The following is a 19241-nucleotide window of genomic DNA, read 5'->3' on the forward strand; positions in this document are numbered from 1 at the left end:
GTTGGGAATTCAAGGTAGATTACCCTCTATACAAGCGTTCTGAAATATAATGTGTAAAGCTTTTCTAAAGAGAGAGTATCCCTTTTTTCTTCTGTTTTTGCGAAGGCAGTGGGAAGTTTATCCTTTAAAAAAAAAATTCTAATTCTAATGTTTTATAAAAACTTTAACGACAGGTTCCTATTTCCACTGTGGCCTGTGATGAAATGGCTTGGGAGATGATGAAAGAGGTTTTGCACCACCACTGATGCCACGCAGGCTCCTTCTGCAAGCGGCATCGCTGACAGGTTCAGCCCTTGGGGAACGGGGACACCCTCTGCCTCCGGCGGGTGCAGGCAAGGTGCAGGCAGGGTGCAGGCAGCCCTCAGCGCACTGTGCGCCCCATCCCGAGCAATGGGCTCTGACCACCTCCCAGTGAAGCATCGCTCACCTCTGTGAAACTCCTAACGTAAGTAAAGGCAAAACAAAGGAGCCAGGAAAGCAGCACGTCGCCCGTCGTTAGCAAACACCCACCCGTTCCTGCATGCGCACATTGCAAACACGTGTACCGCACACATCTGCAGACATTGCCTTTCTGGTTTTTTTTTTATATTTGGGAGATGAAACCAGTACTCAGAGCCTCAGTGATCTCATTTTCCCCTTTCTGCAACTGGAGAGGCCCATTAATTTTACAAACCACACTGCTTTTTCGGGAATTACTTGGAAGTTTAAGATTTATAATGCATAATGAAATACTGTATGGTTAAATCACAAATAGCTGAAACGCATCTTTCACCTGCAAGTCAAGAGCAAACAAACAGCAGAAAGCTAGCAAACCGAGGTATGGCGGTGGAAGAACGTGACATGAGGCGTTTTAACCGTTCATCAAAATCAGAGCCCGAGTCAGAGGAACCCGGTGGAGGTACAGAGTCAGGAATCCGTGATCCAGAAGACATCACTTCAACAAAGCAGTGTACAACAGGTACTAACCACCGTCTTACTTCCATTTGAATTACTGAAAAAAGGGATAATGTCTCTTCAAATCCATACCAGACACACTACATTTGGCTATCGGCCCCGATCAATGTGATCGGTTGATTTAAAAACAAACAAACAAACAAAATCCCAGCAAGGACCAGCAGAGGCAAGCCACACTGTGCGAGGCAGGAGAAGCAGGAGTAGTAGCTCATCTGTCCGTAGTTTATGCATGATTTATTTACACCAGCTGTATTGGATAGTAGGAAAATATGATTAGCAAGACTTTCACTCACTTTAAAAACTTTTCAGCGTCCTGAAAAGCCCTGCAGAACAGACGGATGCTGTTGATGTGCAAACACCACGTTTCGAATGGGTGATTTATTCAACTGCTCTTTCTGGCTGCCAGAGGAGACCCCAACCCCGCTCCCCGGAGGAGCTTTACCGTATCCTCAAAGACAGCACTACGGGTTTTTGGGGGAAAAGGAAGTCACTTTAGTAACAACCCCTCATCCCTTATACTTTTGTTCAACAGGCTGAAATAAACTGCAGCTCAACACTTGAGGTCATGGGAACCGCATGATTTAATTTACCTGGCACGACACAGATGATTTTCTGACGAAACACGAAGCCTATTGCGCACTCCACGGAGATGTTAACAAGCAACTACAGTTGGCGGTGGGATTTCTAGGACTTGGATTTACATCCCACAAAAATATCAATTTAACAGTTATATTATCAACATTACATGTGCTGAAAATAATCGCTCTGCCCTGCCTTGCTTTGACACTTACATGAATCTTTATTCATTAAGGCCTGTGCAGGTTCATTATATTCATTAAGGCCTCGAAAAAGCAAAATGCATTTACTATGATATACCTCAACTGATTTTTTCATGTATTTTTTCCAACCATTTGCTCCTCAGATACTTGTGCCAAAAATTCATACAGCCAACCAATTAGTTATGAATTAGGCATCCCCTTCCTCAGCATCGCTGTTCATTTATGTCTTCCGAATTCCAATCAATCTGGGTAAGTTCCAGCCACACGGTCATATTGAACCTGGCACCGCTACGAATGCAGACGCAGGCTGGGTCATACACATTCACCCGGTAGCATCAGTCCCAAGCTGCTGTGGGGAAAGCACATCAAAGGCTTTGGGTTGGTTTTGGTACTTGTGTCATTTTCAGGAAATGTTGCACTCACCTTGCACCCCCTGCACACATACAGAAAAAAAAAAACCAAAACCAACCTTAAAGCTCTTCACAACTATGGATATAGAAATCATTTTTGAGGCACTGTAAAAATGACAAACATCTTTCTAGCTTAGGCTGTAAACATCACAACAAAGATTTACAATTAAATGTTTAAATACATATTCACACATTCATGTCCAATTTTAACACTAGAATGGGGCATCATGTGCTAGAAGAAAGAAAGAAACTGCAGGTATTTCCAGTTTTACCCCTCTGCGCTCTGGCTGGCTAAGCAAAATCAAACGAGCAACTTATTTGACCATAGTCAAACTAGAGGATCACGTGTTAATACTGGCTGGCTGTAAGTCAAAACTGTCACTGACATCAACAACACCAGGATTTTTACCTAGGATTGAGAACAAAATGTTTTGAGATCATCTGTATTTTCCAGATGAACACAACAGGGTTTTTTAACCCATCATAAAATGCTTTGTACTCTTATATAAGCATTATGTCATTTAATATTCAGTTTCACAAATTTTACTGTGAAATGAAGGCGATTCATAATTATTTTTTTTTTAAAGATAACCTTTGCACCTAAATCCTGTGCAACTCTGGTAGAGGGCCAGAACGCGTGGGATGATCTTAAAACCCACAACACACGGTTTAGTTTTGGTTTCTAGCAACACGCTTTGCATGCTGAACTCCACAGGGCAAAACCTGGTTAAAGCTCTTTTGGGAAAGCTTCAAACTCCCCTAACAGCTCCCTGTGAGCTACGGCTTCCACATTTCAAACAACTACTTAATAGGGGAGGAGAGCACCAACTATCGCCTTAGTTGGCTGGCAGCTAAAAAATTTCCAAAAATACTTCAAGGGCGAAGGGTTTTTGCTGTGTCCGTGTAGGAGGGGAGCGGCAGACGGCAGGGCTGCCTGCCCGACACACGCCGCTCTGCAGGGCTTTGTGCTCTATATAATCTAAAACTACTCTAAAATCCATGTATCTGCACCTGATAATGTGTCCCGTTTCTAGTTTTCTGTGTTTATTTTGACAGCACGACAGTTTATGTGTAGCTAATTTACCATCCCATTGACTAAACCTTTTTATTAGCCAACCAGAGCACTGCCAACACAAAGAAAGGAAATTCCCATCAAAAAAAATTTAAATTAATAAATTATATTCAGATACTTCAGCAATGTCCTTTGCTTTTGCTGACATTTTGATATATTTTTTTTTTAAAGTTCATAAAATAACACCCTTAGAGACTTATAATGGTCATGTAGAAAATAACGACGATGGAAAACTACCAAAGGATTATATGGTATCATACAGAAGAATGCTTCCGAGTTTCAAGTGGTGGTGACAACTGGTCCTCGCAAATGCATGAAGCCTGGTCCATCTCCAGATACCAATGTTGGTATCCAGGTAGTCAGTACGCTCCTTGAAAACGGTTTTCTATTTCACAGGCAGAAATAGCTTTCTTAGGCGGTGGTAGACTGAAGTAAGGTAGAGAGACGTGATCCAACCCGTTCCATCTCGTCCGTGACAGAGGCAATCGCAACGTCTGAGGTTAGTAGCAGCAAGTTGTTAGCGTTCGCTAACAGAATCATGTGGTCCTTCTCCCCACATCCCTTGTGTTGTGAAGTGGTTTACATAAATAGCCCAACGGTTAGACTGCTGATACTTGTTCATCTTCTGCAAAACAAGAAAAAAAAAACCAAACCAGTAAGTTATTCCATCAGTCCCCTGCCTCGGACGCAGAGGGTACAGAACAGTACCCAGTTATTTGATTACAGTGGTTCTGGGAAGACTTCACTACTTCATTGTGATGTTTTCACTGTCTTAATCATTGACCACAAGATATTCAGTATCACCATTTATCAAATCCTCAAGTAGTCTGAGGTATTACAGTCATACAATAAAGATGTATTGCAAAACAGAAAATCCCAGATCCTCCAAAAATTATTAGCATGCAGCTCCCAATATGCCAAAAGCTACAGATTTGGGAGAAAAGCCAGTAAATTACTTCCCATCATGCAGTGAGCACTGTATCCCAAATAAAGTTAACCAAGCACTTTAAAAACAGTAAAATAGGTGTATCTAAAAGGGTATGGTTAAATTTAGTTTAGAAAAAATTTGGATTAAAATGTTTGAAGCAATTACTTCCTTATTTTTACATCAAAAATATTTAATATCACAACTGAATTAATGCTGGGCAACTTTACGTTTTACCGTAAGTTTGAATTGCAGTACTAATATATATGTTAAATACTGTTTACATATTTTAAAGGGCCAAGATAGGATCATTTTGCATCAGAAATTGTTTTAATCTAAATCCACGCTCATTTTAAGCCAGACTGAAATTGAACGAAACGACCACAGCATTCTAATAAAAAATGAGTTCGCTAGCAAAGGGCACAGAGAGATCACATCAGTGCATAGGTATTAAAAGGAACTCAGCAGATACACAATTAAGTAGAAATTCCCCTAACTTGAAGTTAGTTTTGACACAATATAAGAGCAGTCTTTTTCAGAAAAATCTCTTGCATTTTGGTAACCCAATACATGCCGTGCTCGGCAGCACTGGCTGTTGCTTCAAACAAGATCATGAAAAATTTAACTGGAAGAGACACTGTCAGGCCAAGTCGGGCTGAGAAGTCAGGTTTTATTAAATGCGCTTTTCAGAAGAACAGAAATTCACTGTTATTTTGTTCAACATTTTTAAGCTCAATCTCCAGAAATCTCTGTTGAGGAATAAGGCAGCTTAATGCTAGCACATGAGAATACAAATGTGAAACGAGTTAAGAGTTGTACAACACCCCACCAAATCCAAATTCAAAATACTCATTTTAGGTCATCAACCCGACGCCATCCTAAAACAGCAGGACACCAGTTAATCAACCCAGAGAGGCTGGAGTTTTTCTGCATGCAATTTATAGCCTGACAGTGTCCCTTAAAGTCATCATCACCACTGAGAGGGGACAGATTTTAAAGAAAAAAAAAAAATAGTATCTACATGCTCTTAAGTGTCTCAGTTGTGCTTTGGGAGATCTCATATGTATATTTATATATGTAATTATTTATATATAATTTAGAGTCTGTTCGGTGTCAACATGCTTTTTCTAACGGGAAGGCATTCTTTTTTTTTTTTTAAATGTGCATATACATGCATACATATATGCATGTGTATACAGCCATACAAACGTATTTGTATATTTAGAGATTAATCAAGTTTTCATCTCCAAGAATGACCAAGAGAAAGCCCAGAACATCGTTGTGAAGTAAACACTGCACAGACCAGATTCACACAGCAGTTCACTTAACATCTACCGAGTCAGGTGTTGCACATACCATCCTCTTCACTATCTGCGTCAGTCATATCTGCTAGCTTGGGGTTGGACGGCTGCCGACTATGCCACTGAGGCATCTTCGATGAAATACAGGCCACCGGTTCACTACCGAGAGAAGCTGATGAAAGTCTAGAGAGGTCACTGTGCAGCATCTTTGACCTCTGCACTGCCACACTATAGTCTGGAGGTTTTAGGTGTGGGTGGTGGGGCGATCCTTCCTTTATGTCCGCTAAAGAAATCCCCATATATCCCGGAGGGGTGGGCGGTGGCTCCCTATACCTATCGTCCTTCTTAGGTGAGGTGACACAGTACACTGGCACAAGAAATAAGCAATGGAAATGTTAAAGAAGAAAACAAAGGAAACAAAACGTTAAAAAATCATGAAATGTTACAATGGCAAAACAGAAACTGATAACAAAATGCAAATGCAGAAACACTGGTTATAACGACAGCAGCAGATATTTATGCTTTCATTTATGTTTTCCACTTATTTTAAGAAGTCAGACTAGCAACAGAACCTGTGAACTCATTAGGCAAGATGCCGATCGAGTGGAAACAGGACTATAACCTTCTCTACATTCAGCTTGCAATTGCAGCGCTCATTATACTCCCTACTCCCGCAGCACCGCTCCACCGCGGGATGCTAAGGAGCTCCATGGTACAGACAGAGAGCCAGCACGGCAATGCTGCCGGCTGAGTCTGCTCTCACTCTCTGTTACGGGCTGGGAAATTGAAACAAAAGAAATTAAGGCAACTAGCCCAAAGTTACTTTGCACAGCATGCTAGAGACCGATAGCAAGAACTGTTGGCTGACTTCAACAACATCCACTTCATCACCCATCAGTGGCTTAACAGAAATTCATTGTAATAAGATATCACTGTATCAATTCATGTGTAATCAGACATTAAACCATGCCATCAGCTATGCTATAGGAAGAAAAAACCCCTAGTATCACATGAAACTGCTCCTATGAGGCAAACTGTATGTAGAGCCTGCATTCATTATTTTGCATTTTCTAATAGTAAACAAAGGCTTATCATGTCCATAGTTTCCTTGCCCGTTCATGGGCAGTTCAGGTCACACAGGCTCTCAAACCAAAGCTTAACTTTTTTTAAGTTCCCTCCCCTCCCACCACCCCCCAGGTCTGGGGCTCATGTGCATGTTAAATTGGGCTTTTTCCATGTACATGTTGCAACAGGAGAGTTTCAAAGCTAGGGTAATTTTTAAAATCTATTAGTTGAGTGAATTTGCATTCTTCTTGTGGATATGTTTTAAACAGTGCATGTTCATCACAGTTTCATTTATTTCAGCAACTGTCATATTTTCTTATCTTACAGGAACATGAAAGGGTGAAAATAAAGGAGTATTTCTTATTGTGTTGTGGACTTGTGGAATCCTGGGTGTTGGTATCAGGAACGAGAGCCAGTTCACACCTGATGGCCTCGGTTCATGCTTGGGCTTATAGGAAAATAAAGAAAACTGAATTCACATAGTCTGGGTTTTAGCAGATACACATGGGTACAGGCAGAGATTTACAGGAATCATTTTCATTTAACTAGCATTTGACTGGGCCCCTATGAGAAAGCAGGGGAAGCAAAGGAGGCTTTCTTCTCCCTGAAGGGATGGGGAAGGGCTGGGTCCTCCGAGCAAACCCCCCCCGCCTTCGGTCTTCGTTGGTTTTGCAGAAGGACTGACAAGGGTGGGTATATTCTCCTTTAAAGGAGAAAGCTTCAGGCTTCCTAGATCTAATACCTAGCCTACTGTAATAACAAAAGTAGGAATAATGTGCCCTTTTGTAAAGTTCTAATTCATATTTTACAAATTCTATCAAAATAAAACATTCCAATAGCATTTAATGTCCACAGCATTAAGTGTCCATAATTTCTGTCACCCACCCACAGACTCAGGAGGTTACAAAACCCTTTCACAAGGAACCCTCCTTCCTAAGCAGCTGATTACAACTATTCACTTCGTAAAGAAAATAGGGTGAAATTCCACACAGTGGCTAAGGGAAACGTAACTAAAAGGCAGCAATATAAATTCTGATGTCTACTATAGGTAAAAGTAATGGAAAAGTTTTTCCCCTTTGGATGTACAGCAATGGCACATCACCATTCCACACCTTCCCTGCTGGTAAAGCAAAGGTTGCAGCGAGAAATGTTCGATGTTGCAGAGGGTAGAGATGCGCGTGAAGTTATGAAGCCATCACATTTATGGATTCTGCCAAGACCACATCCTGCCGTTAGTATGTGGGCAGTGCCTTTCCAGCTCCATTTTAAAGGTTTCAGGTAAGAAAGCTTGTGCTAATTCTTTTGGGGGACTATTCAACACCAGCACTCATTAAGCAAACGAAGTGAAAATTCTTGTTTTGTTTACAATATTCTGAACTCATGCAGTCATTACAGACGCTGGCAACAAGCTGTTTGTAGAGAATAAGCAAATGGTGAAATAAAGTGAAAATATCTTTGGCATATTGTATGATGGTGAATAACTAACAGATTTGCATTTGCAAACCAGAAATGATATCCACCTATATCAGATCTTTGCCTACGTAGACATATGCATGCTCTACTGAAGCACATTGCTGAGTGTTTCTTACCAGTGTGCTACGACTGCATAAAGGAGGCAAGCTCTGCGGTGCAGTATATAAACAGAATTAAAAAGAAGGGCAAGAGCTGTGAGCAAAGATAGCATGTACTGAATAGCTAACACACCATCTCCTAAAACAGCTCAGAGGCTCATGAGCAGCTTTGAAAAGCTACAAGGGCAGAGCACATGCACAGGAGTGAGCTGTCAGCAAGTTTTCTGCAAGGCTCCATCATGCTGCCTTTCTTCTACAAAGCCAAGGAGGAGGAATGCAATCCAAGACCTCCACCCTACGTGCGATGTTTATTCAGGCAATTACCTTTGATAGCATAAACCCCTCTAGCAATCTAGTCAGTAATTAAATCGCATTTCAGCTGCACCCTTGACTTACAGTCTAGAAAGCTGTGCACTCCATGTTTTATCTCGTTCCTAACCCAGTTCCTTTAGTTTTGGCTGCTAAACTCACTAGGACAGGGAAAGAACATCTTGGTCGGTACAACTATGCATCTTTGAAAAGACATTTTATAAGTTTTTCTCCTTTCATATGGAGCCAAACTGTAGCTGTATAACCAAATAAATGGCAATTTAACATAGCAAAGATAGGAAGGGAAGCTGCTTTGCCCTGGAGCTTCCAGAGACCAAAGCCCTGTGGATGAAAGGTGCCCCAGCTCCAGAGAGGTGGGAGAGCTCTGTACCACTCAGCAGTCATGCTCTTCCCCCTCGGGTTCATGGAAAGTCTGTATCATATGGACTTCAAGAAGCCATGCTTGCTGCTCCTTGCCAGAGGGACGTCTACAGTGATGAGCGTCTCCAAAATCATCCAAAAAAATAAAAGGTCATACTGCAGAGAGGAACTGCCTGACATTTTCATGAAGACAGTTCTCCTGCACACCCATAAAGTGATTGGGAAGTGTGCTCGTTTATTATTTCAATTTTCCTAATGCAAAAGAAGGTGGCTTGAAAACACACTGTCTGCATAGTGTTCTGATTAAAACCACATGTAAAGCTGACTTTAACATGCCATCCAGCCCCCAGACCTGCTGATGTCATTTCTTAACAACTTAATATCAAAATGACAAACAGATGTAGAAGCTTCCATAAGCTGTTGGCTTGGCTTACCTATCAGGCCTTTTTCTGTACTCGAAGTAACAGTTTTGTAAGTTGTATCAGCGCCTGGTTTAGAGTCCAAAACCTCTGTCTGCTCTGCTGTAGAGTTCTCCAGCCCCCTCCGCTTAATCGTCCCATAGTTTGTTTCGTAGGTGTCTGACAGCGAGCTGGAGGAGGCCCAGCTCTGCCGAGACTGATCGAGCTCCACGCTGGCTTTTGACTGCCTGTTGGTTTTGGAAAAGGCTTCAGAATACAAATAAGCCTCCTCAGAGTAACAGTTTGTGGGATCGACTTCAGCTATAGGTCCGTCCAGCTGGGTGTGACGGTAAGAATTGAGGAGATCCCAGCTCTTCTGGTTTGGGATATTCTGGAAGTTGTCATGAGAACTACTTGAGCATGAAGTCCAGCTTCCCCGGCCGCTATCTGCTGCCTCTACCGTGATATGTTCATGGGAGATCTCCTCGCTGCTCATGGAGGACGTGAAAGCCAGCCCTCTGATGAGAGCAGGCCTAGTGATTGACCAGCTACATTTGAAAACAACACAAATCAGAAAAACAACTCATAAGCTTTTAAAGTGACATACTCAGAGACAATTATCTGGTTTTAAAGACAACTAAACTCTGGTTTTAAAACAGCTAGGCAGCAAGGTCAGGGCACACGGGAGCACTGACAAGAGACACTGTTATTCCTGACTCATTACTGCACACGGCAGCAGGGAAGTTATTCCCAAGGGAATAACAAGTCTGCAATAGCTATTTACAGGCTTGACCCCAAATCCAGAAAAATCTGGTCCACAGAAGCTTTCCTCTATCAACTACAGCAAGACAGTGCCTGACAGAAAGCAAAGGAGTAATTACCTCTTAGTTTCAGGCTACCACCGCCCTTTTCTTTGCATTTATAAAACAAAAAATTTAAATATTTAGAATAAAAAACCAACACCTTCAGTGGCAGCAACATAAAGTTGTTTAGACAGAGTGGAGTTAGTTGTATTTCAAGAACATTTGGAAATATTGGGCGTAAATCACATTTGTGGAAACAATCTGGAGTGACAGATTCTGAAACCCAAGCGCAAAATTTCTTGTTTAAAGAAATGGCTGCTGAAAGCTCTAATCGCTGTCAATACATAATTAAGGGGGAAAAAATAAAGCCAGGTTTGCATGAATTTAGAATACATGAAGTTACAATTGCTAGACATTATTCAAGTCTCTTAACTATTTCTGGTTATGTTAACAAATGCATGGGCAGCACAACATTAAAATTCAACACTATCCCTCAGCAGTTTACTGACAAGTTGTGAAATCGAGGAACATTTCTTAGATATGTGCAAACAACTTTTTTTTTCCTTGCTTGTCTAAGTTCCAGCATAAAAAAATGCTTTCTTCCCTCCAAAATCCACTGAAACTAAGACATACAGGAACAACCATAAACCATGAACAATCTGCTTTTAATGTGCAAAGAGAATAGCGAGTTCAGACAGCAGCAGCGTCGTTGTTGCAATTCACTGTACTTCAGCCACCACTGAAGGTGGCTTTTCAGAGCCAGCACCAAAGGTAACCCACAGTAACCTGGTCTGACAGGCCATTTCGCTCAGTACACCGAGAATGTTCTGAGTAAACATGTTCTCAGCATGTGTTATGCCTTTTAGAAAAGGGAATTATTTTGGTTTATGAAGCACACCTTTACATTTCCATTTTAGCACAATGAAATAAAACGAATCACTAATTTCTTAAGAGCTGCATCACTTTAGCAAAGCATACACTAAAAAGCTTTCTTTACAGGGGAGAGAACACCACAGAATTAAAATCAATTATACAGAAACAAGATGTATCTCTTTATAGAGTTCAATCATTAAAAAAAAATATATTGCTTTAGAGATGAGCTGTAAAGTTTATAAATGTAAGGAGCATCTCTCATTGACTTGAATCCACAACATCTGAGGACAGAAGATGCTATCCCAAGAAGATTCTACATATTAAATCTTATGGATCAAGGCTTAACATCTAGTAAGACAAAACCAAAAACTTCCAGTTCAAAGTGGACAGGAACAAGGACTCAGGACAAGTTCTCATTGCACTAAAGTAACAAGACCTCTTGTGTGGAAACTCTGAGGAAGACAGTGGCAGAAAGTTTCCAGTTCACCTAAGCAACAAATGATAGTAATAAAAATCCTTAAAAATCACATTAGAGTATGCTAAGTGACTGGCACGTCTGACTCGGAGAGAATTGATAGTATTCTGTTCTTGTTCTGCTGTCCCTCACTACTGCACTAATTTGTTAAGTATCATCCTAGCTTTTAACACATTTGCCGTCTCCTGAAATAGATGTCCATCTGAACCCGACCGAGGGGAACAAGCTGTTGTCTACTCAAGTAATACTCTAAGTTTCTTGGGAAAACAGGCTCTTCGCATACAGAGCACTCAGTACTCCAGCTTCTAGCAAGAGCTTAATAACCACAGTGGAGTGCATAACTGTGCCCTGACCAAAGCTTCATTACCCTTTCTAACACCAGGACACCAAGCCCAACCAAAACCAGTTGCGTCTTACCCTGGGCATGGCTGGCCATAATCAGCCAGCGGCTGAGGATGCTCTTTTCTCTCTGCCCCCCTGAATCCACCACAATGAGAGACTGGGACAAACTCCTCTCATCCTGCAGCGCTGCTGACATCGAGTCCACTGAGCAGTTGCTGACGATGCTGGACCGGGATGAAATCTCACTGTGACTGGAGTCTGAGAAGTTATCAGATTTAGTGGAAGGTATGAGGGCATAGCCTAAAGGAGAGGAGAAGAGAACGTCTTGGTCAAAGAGCAATTCGAGTTTAGTAGGTACGACAACAAAGTATTGACACACACATTTCAGCAAGGATATTTACAAGAAAAAACAATCAAACCCCGCTTTCATACAATCGGTCCACTGAAGTTTTTAGGATACTAAAGCTTTTAGCATCTGTCAGCATCTAGCACTGTAATTTATTAATACAAGTCCAGTGACACCAATAACCTACCTGCAACTCCACTACTCTCCAGACCCGAAGGTTAAACCTACGTAGACAGGATCAACAGTTGCAGCATGAATAGTAGGTGAATAGATCAGGTCTTTCCAATTTTGCAAGCGCTGAGTCCCCTAGTACAAATGCAGTGCATTTCCCACTATCCCTCTGCCCTACTGTCGTGTGAGACTCAAAAAAAGATTTTGGCAGTGGATGAGGAGATGCTGACTAAGGTAAAAGCCAGCTATTAGCACTCAGGGATTAGCCATATGGTCCATTTCAGTTTTATAATCTGTTCCAACATTAATAGAGAAGGAAGCAAAAGCGGGAAATACAAGTTTAGCAGGAGCTGGACCAGACACCAGCATTGCTCCTGCAGAAGGGAAACAGCTGAAGACCTCACCAGTTTCAGAGCAAAATACATAATGCATTTTTTCTGCTTTTCTTACCCTTACCCTCAAATACCTTCTTTCAAACACAAAAAATGTATATAGGCCCATATATCCAACACCTCCTCTTCCTAGTACCTGGAGTGAACACAGAAGAGACTACTGTATCGGGGACTTCCACGGGCTCTGGCTACATATATCCTGTAGACACTTCTGCTGGTATAGCTGAAGTGACTCCAGATGGGACACCTGTCCCCAGACTACATCAGAAAAAGCCCTTAGTATGGACAACTTGCCTAAAACATTTCTTTTGATGACCTTAGAGAATCAGGGAAAGAATTGAAATGAACTGAACTCAGCAAAGTGCATCTGGGCTGGTTTGAGGGAAACCACACTCTGAGGTCCTTCAGGTTTAGTGCCTGGTCTCCCACCACACAGGGCAACCTAAAAGCTGAACCATGTATTGAAGAGCATTGTCTGAACGCTTCTTGAACACCGACAGGCTGGGGGCCACAACCACTTCCCTGGGGAACTTGTTCCAGTGCTTGACCAGCCCCTCAGTGAAGAACTTTTTCCCTAATATCCTATCTGAACTTCCAGCTTTAAGCCATTCCCAGGCGTCCTATGACCGAACACCAGAGAGAAGAGATCAGCACCTCCCTCTCCACTCCCCCTCGTGAGGAAGTTGTAGACAGCAATGAAGGCATCCTTCAGTCTCCTCTGCTCTAAGCTGAATGGACCAAGTGACCTCAGCCGCTCCTCATAAGTCACACCCTCTAGTCCTTTCACCACCTTTGTTGCCCTCCTTTGGACACCTTCCATTACTTTTATATCCTCCTTCTATTGTGGAGCCCAAAACCGCACACAACACTCGAGGTGAGGCCACATCAGTGCTGAATATCGCGTGACAATCTTTTCTTTCAACCGGTTTGCTACACTGTGCCTAATGCACCCCAGGGTACGGGTGGCCCTTTTGGCTGTCAGGGCACATTGTTGACCCATATTGAGCTTCCCATCCACCAAAACCCCCAGATCCCTTTCCGCAGGGCTGCACTCCAGCCTCTTGCTCCCCGGTCTATACGTACATCTGGAATTACACTGTCCCAGGTGCAGAATCTGGCATTTGTTCTTGTCATATTTCATAGAGTTGGTGACTGCTCAGCACTCTCATCTATCAAGATCTCTCTGTAAGGCCTCTCTACCCTGGAAGGAATCAACAGCTCCTCCTAATTCAGCACTGTTGGCAAACTTAACTTGTGTGCACTCAACTCCCTGTGTCCAGGTCATCGATAAAAACATTGAAGAGCACTGGCCCCAAAACGGAGTCCTGGGGAGCACCACTAGTGACTGGCCACCAGCCAGACGGTACCCCATTTACTACAGCTCCTTGGGACCGACCCTTCAAGCCAGTTGTTCACCCATAGTATTGTGTACGTGCTGGACATTTTGTCCAGAAAGATACTGTGAGAGACAGTATCAAAAGCTTTGCTAAAATCCCAAACACCCACATCTGCTGCCTTCCCTTCACCTTCGAGGTGGGTACTCTTGTCTTAAAAGGATATTAAGTTAGTAAGGCATGACCTTCCCTTCATGAACTCATGCTGGCTTTGACTCATGACCGCATTGTCTTTCAAGCATTTTTCAGTAACTCCCAGAATAATCTTCTCCATCATTTTACCAGGCACTGAAGTGAGACTGACAGGCTTATAATTACCAGGGTCTTCTGTCTTGCCTTCCTTGAAAATTGGAATAACATTTGCTAGGTTCCAGTTGACTGGGACCTTCTCCAGAGTCCCAAAATCATTGATAAATAACTGAGAGAGGTCTAGCAATAACATCGGCTGACTCTTTCAGTACCCTGGGATGAATCCCATCAGGCCCCATAGACTTATGTGCCTTCAGTTGCAGCAGCAAATGTAGGATGTTCAGATTTCAAGCTCTCTGGAGTATTGATCTCTTTAGATAAGTCCATGCACCATCTTATGGGCAGACCAAAGTTCATTCTCTTGTGCTGTCAGGCAACAAAATCAGGAGGTGTCTGTTAAATCGGGTTTGGGGTTTTTTTAAAATAAAAAAACCCAAAACATTTTGCCTCCAGTAACTCTCTGGCCCACAGTTGTGGTTTGTGCCCCTTTACCTGAGGACAAGAAGTCTTGGATTAATGACTGTGGTGTTGGTTTGGGGTATTTTAATTTAAATATTTTTTTCCTCTAAGTTCCCAGTGGGTTTCTCTATAGCAAATCCACTGCATGTCAGGAAATATATCCCTGCCTTCACTAGGAGAAAACAGTCTATGATATGCCTCACGTTATGTGCATAAAATTACAAAATTAAAACCTTTATTTGAAAATACTGGATCATCAACTGCTTCATGTATAGGTAAATGAGCATCTGTAAATTAATCAAAACATGGTCTTTCTTTACAGGAGACCACATTAATACACTGCTGACACAGTCCTCAGATAAGCATTTTTTTCCCAAATTCCTGCCAATCACTCGATTTCTCACTTCGTTTCTACCTACATGTGCCTTTGAGCTGGACTGCCATGTATTTACATTAATTAGGTGAAAATATGAAAAGACCAGGCAATGTAAAAGCCATGCCAGTGGTACACACAACTTAATACAGAAGATTGATGTCATTAAGTCCGTAAAAAATACAGAAGTCATATAATATGGCATCTGGAGCCACTGGTATACATGCCACTGACCATATTGCTCATAATTTGATAGATTTCACAGCTTAAGCTTGATTATTGCTGTAAGATTTTAAGAGCAAATATGAGCATTAAATATCAATATTATCAAACTAAAGAACTGAACCTTATGAATGAAAAAAAAATGTATTTAAGACCAGTATTTTTAAGATTAAATTTCAGTTTCCTTTCCTTTGACAATAATTAACACGTCATATTCTTTACTTTGTCTAAGGGACTCCTTAAAATTAACACAACTGTACTGCAGTAAGAAATGTTCTCACAGCGTGTCTTAATTCTAAAGACACTCTTCTTCAAGAACTTCAAAGATCTGGAGAACAAAAGGACTCCTCTTCATTAAAGAGATTAACACTATCTGAAAGCTGAGTCATCAATAACAATACATGTATATAAACAGACTAAATGCAAGTCTTCGCTGGGCTGAAAAGGTTAGCAGAAGATGACGTGACCAATGCAAATATACACCAACGCTGGAAGTGAGCATTCAATTTACACCATATGAGGAACTATCTAGAGTCTAATTAAGAGAACGTTGCAGAACTTACTGTTTCATTGGCATTTGCGAAACACTAAGTAACAGAACTGCCACTGTACCTGTTCCTTGATTTTCTAAACTTCACATTATTGTCTTCACTGCACTGTAAGGGTGATTAGCTATAAATAACTGACACAAATATCTGGAAGGGAAGCACATTAAACAGCTTAAACATGTAAATGAATAATGCTAAAATAACTTAGATAAAATCAGTGTATCTGACACAAAGTGGACATCATAGTCTTTCTTCTAAAAATACATCATATAGTCTTCCTTCTCCTTCTAGACTTCATGCATAGGCAGTAAGATGTCCACAGATTGCTGTTGCTATAGATACTCGCTGTACTCAGAGCATCACTGTCCTTCTCCTTTTGGTTTTCACTCCCTTCTGAGGCTTCAATGTGCTCTGCTTCCCTTTTTGCAGTAAAAGCTGTTCTTTCCCTGGAGAAGCTTCTTTCCCTAAGTCTTCTAAACCGGGGTCCCTTCGTTTTCCTCTGCTCACGCTCAGCTTCTGCCTTTTCACTCTCATCCTCTCTTTCTCCTTTTTCACTTATGTCAGAACTGTCTCTTGCTTTGAAAATCATCTGAATTTTCTTTTGTAAATAAGCCCCACCTATTCCGTAGCTGCGTTGTCCACTGTTCTTGTTGCTGGTTTCACTGGCAAGTGACGAGGAAGAGCCAGAGAGATTCATCTGACTGCAGTTATCCGACCTTTGGATGTTACCAACTACAATAAAGTACACACAGGCAGACCTTGATAAGTGATGAGATAAATAACAGCAAAAATAACATCCTGATGTTAAAACCTTTTTTCTTCAATCCTATTTGCGTATCACTTGGGTATAGCTCAAAAGAAAATGAAATCCAAGATTAAGTGGAATGTGTTCATACCTAAAATTATGTCTTTCAGCTGTCTGTGAAGCACCTAATTTTAGTTCAATGAGCTGTTAGCACTACACGTACAACAGGGTATGGATCACCTCAATCAAATTAGATCAGTGCTAAAAATATGCTGAAAGCAAGATGAATTACTGAAATAATCCCACAGAAACAAAATATTATTTTCAAAGAACCAGATGAAAGTTAACAAAAATAACATGTTTATAAGAGATGCTCAAAACACTCAGTGGTGCTAGGTTTGGCAACACAAGTAATGAAGCTTTTTATACATATGCTGTGTTTAAGTCAAATAAGTGGCATTCTCCTAAAGGAAACAGCATCTTGTGAAGGAAGAAGTGGACAGACCAGCATGATCTCCCGCTGAAAAGGGTGAGAAGATGCAGTAAGTCACCATGCCATGCCATGCTAATCCAGTGGCTTTGGGCTGTCAGTGAGTCAAAAGCAGCACAGAAGGGAGGGAGAAATGCCTTACACCGTTCAACACTGACCACACTGGCTGACTACAAAGTGGTGTTAAGAGATTTCAAATGAATTCCCATCCAAGGTTGACTAATGATGAAGTGATGCAGGCCTTTTAAGACGAAGACATCGAAAATAAAGGGATTCTCAGGGCATCATGACAGACAGGGATGTATACAAAGCCCTGTGCACAAGAACAAAAAATATAAATAGCGACTCGAGGATTTAGATGGATGCGCTACTTTTGCAGCTATCAAAACCATCTGTTCTGGAGAACTATGACAGCATTTTATCTCCAGCTCCGTCTAGTCACCTGATATTCCAGCTACCTTAGGCAAAAACATAAGATGTCTCAACAGCCACAGTTTCTGTGCAACACTGTCATCTTCAAGAAAGCCCCAGGTTTGCGAATCCCATTCATATAACTGGCCACCTCAAGCTGAACTGATACACTGGCGGGCATCAGCACTTAAGATCTATTGGGAATTCTGTCAGAAGTGCTTAAGTGGTTTTTAAGAAAACAATTGTTCTCCTTTTTAAACAGTAGATGACTTTTAAGGCCAAAACATATACATACATTGAAAAACTGTCTATTCATAGAGAGACATGATTCTATTCTTGACATGAATACTCTAAACTACTATTTCTCTTACATGTCATTACCAACAAATATTCCTGCCACTGCCCACCCTGGTTTTAGTACAACACAGGCACAAGTTCCTGAGATGGATGCCAACACGCACACTGTGAACATTCACGCAGCACACGTACCTTTGCGTGGAGAGCCCTGAGGAGAAGCAGGTGGGCTGGAGTGCAAAGAAGATGCCATGGACATCGTGTCATCTGTTTGTTTCTTACTACTTACTTCCTCAGACAAGCTTAATGACTTCTGTGGGGAGCCTGTACCTATGAAAACAACGGAATCGTTTACTGCATATCCTTCTTCTTTCAAGTTAGTGATATCCACTTAAAAATAAGCACCATGTGGAACAATCACTGGAGTATTCAGCAAAGAGAGGAGCAGAGGCTCAAGACGAATTCCGCATGTGCAGGCAGTCTCCATTTCAAATTTAGATCAGACCGGCAGTGGCCACTGCTACTGCTGGCTGCTCATCTGAATTGTGCTGAAACACGCAGTTCATAACTGGAACCGCTGCAACAGATACACTAGTCGTGGTTTTTGCAAAGGACTAAAAACTGTGTAACATATAAAGCTTGGAGGAAACCCTTGCCCATGACACTGTTGGGACAATGTTAAAAACAATTTGCGTCATAGCCAACAAGTCAGTTCGAGATCTTCACAATCAGGAGTTCTCAAATCAGCACTCACAGGCACTATACACAATTTAGCAAGTTCAGCAAAACCAGTGTACCACTGTACTGTGCAGACTGATAATTTGGTATTTCTTGTTCACTATCAGACCTTCTTGCAGAGGACACAGTGCTGAGCATTTCATATAAGTTCTCAATAGTTTCTTAGATCAACACTGAACACTTAACACATGGGAATGAAGAAATACCTCTCAGCAAAGCTTCTGGAACATACCAAGTTGCACAGGCTTTTAAGAGGAGACTTGAAATAAATACTAACTGCAAACACTATTATGCTGCAATATACTGTTTGCTGAAGCTATTTTAATGGATATTGATGCTCGATGTATCATAGAATCATTCCGTATCATTTACTAACTGCAACTAACTTTATTTAATAACCCACAATTGTAGCTTTCAAATTATACAACAGTTATGTAAATAGGTCAAAGCATTTTAATACATAATACTCCTTTGCAACTAGCAAATTTAGAAACAGAAAAAACTGATGCTCTCTAGGAGCAACTAATAACATACGTTGCACCATTTGACAATAATATTATTATAATGGTGTTCCAGAGGCTAAAATATTAAATGTCTGTGATTTGTTTCAATGATTTCACCTAAATACATTATACTTCATTTTGTCATTAAAAGAAACGAGTAATGTTGTTCTACTCCGTTCGTGCAAGATCCCTTTAGAATGCAGAAATACACAGTAAAAGACTTAACACTGTACATCTGACGTGTTCAA

General features: G+C 41.3%; 1 protein-coding gene across 1 annotated transcript in view; it reads right to left on the reverse strand.

The window, feature by feature from the left end:
• Positions 1-675: 675 nt before the first annotated feature.
• Positions 676-19241, reverse strand: part of RAPGEF6 (Rap guanine nucleotide exchange factor 6) — a 134358-nt gene continuing 115792 nt past the window's right edge. The window contains 6 exon segments of the mRNA XM_050905020.1: positions 676-3840; positions 5497-5808; positions 9202-9713; positions 11734-11788; positions 11791-11958; positions 17948-18082. Coding sequence (XP_050760977.1) covers positions 3815-3840; positions 5497-5808; positions 9202-9713; positions 11734-11788; positions 11791-11958; positions 17948-18082 — 1208 coding nt within the window. The 3' untranslated portion in view covers positions 676-3814.

The sequence above is a fragment of the Gymnogyps californianus genome, chromosome 14 (genome assembly GCF_018139145.2).
Source record: "Gymnogyps californianus isolate 813 chromosome 14, ASM1813914v2, whole genome shotgun sequence".
NCBI lineage: Eukaryota > Metazoa > Chordata > Aves > Accipitriformes > Cathartidae > Gymnogyps > Gymnogyps californianus.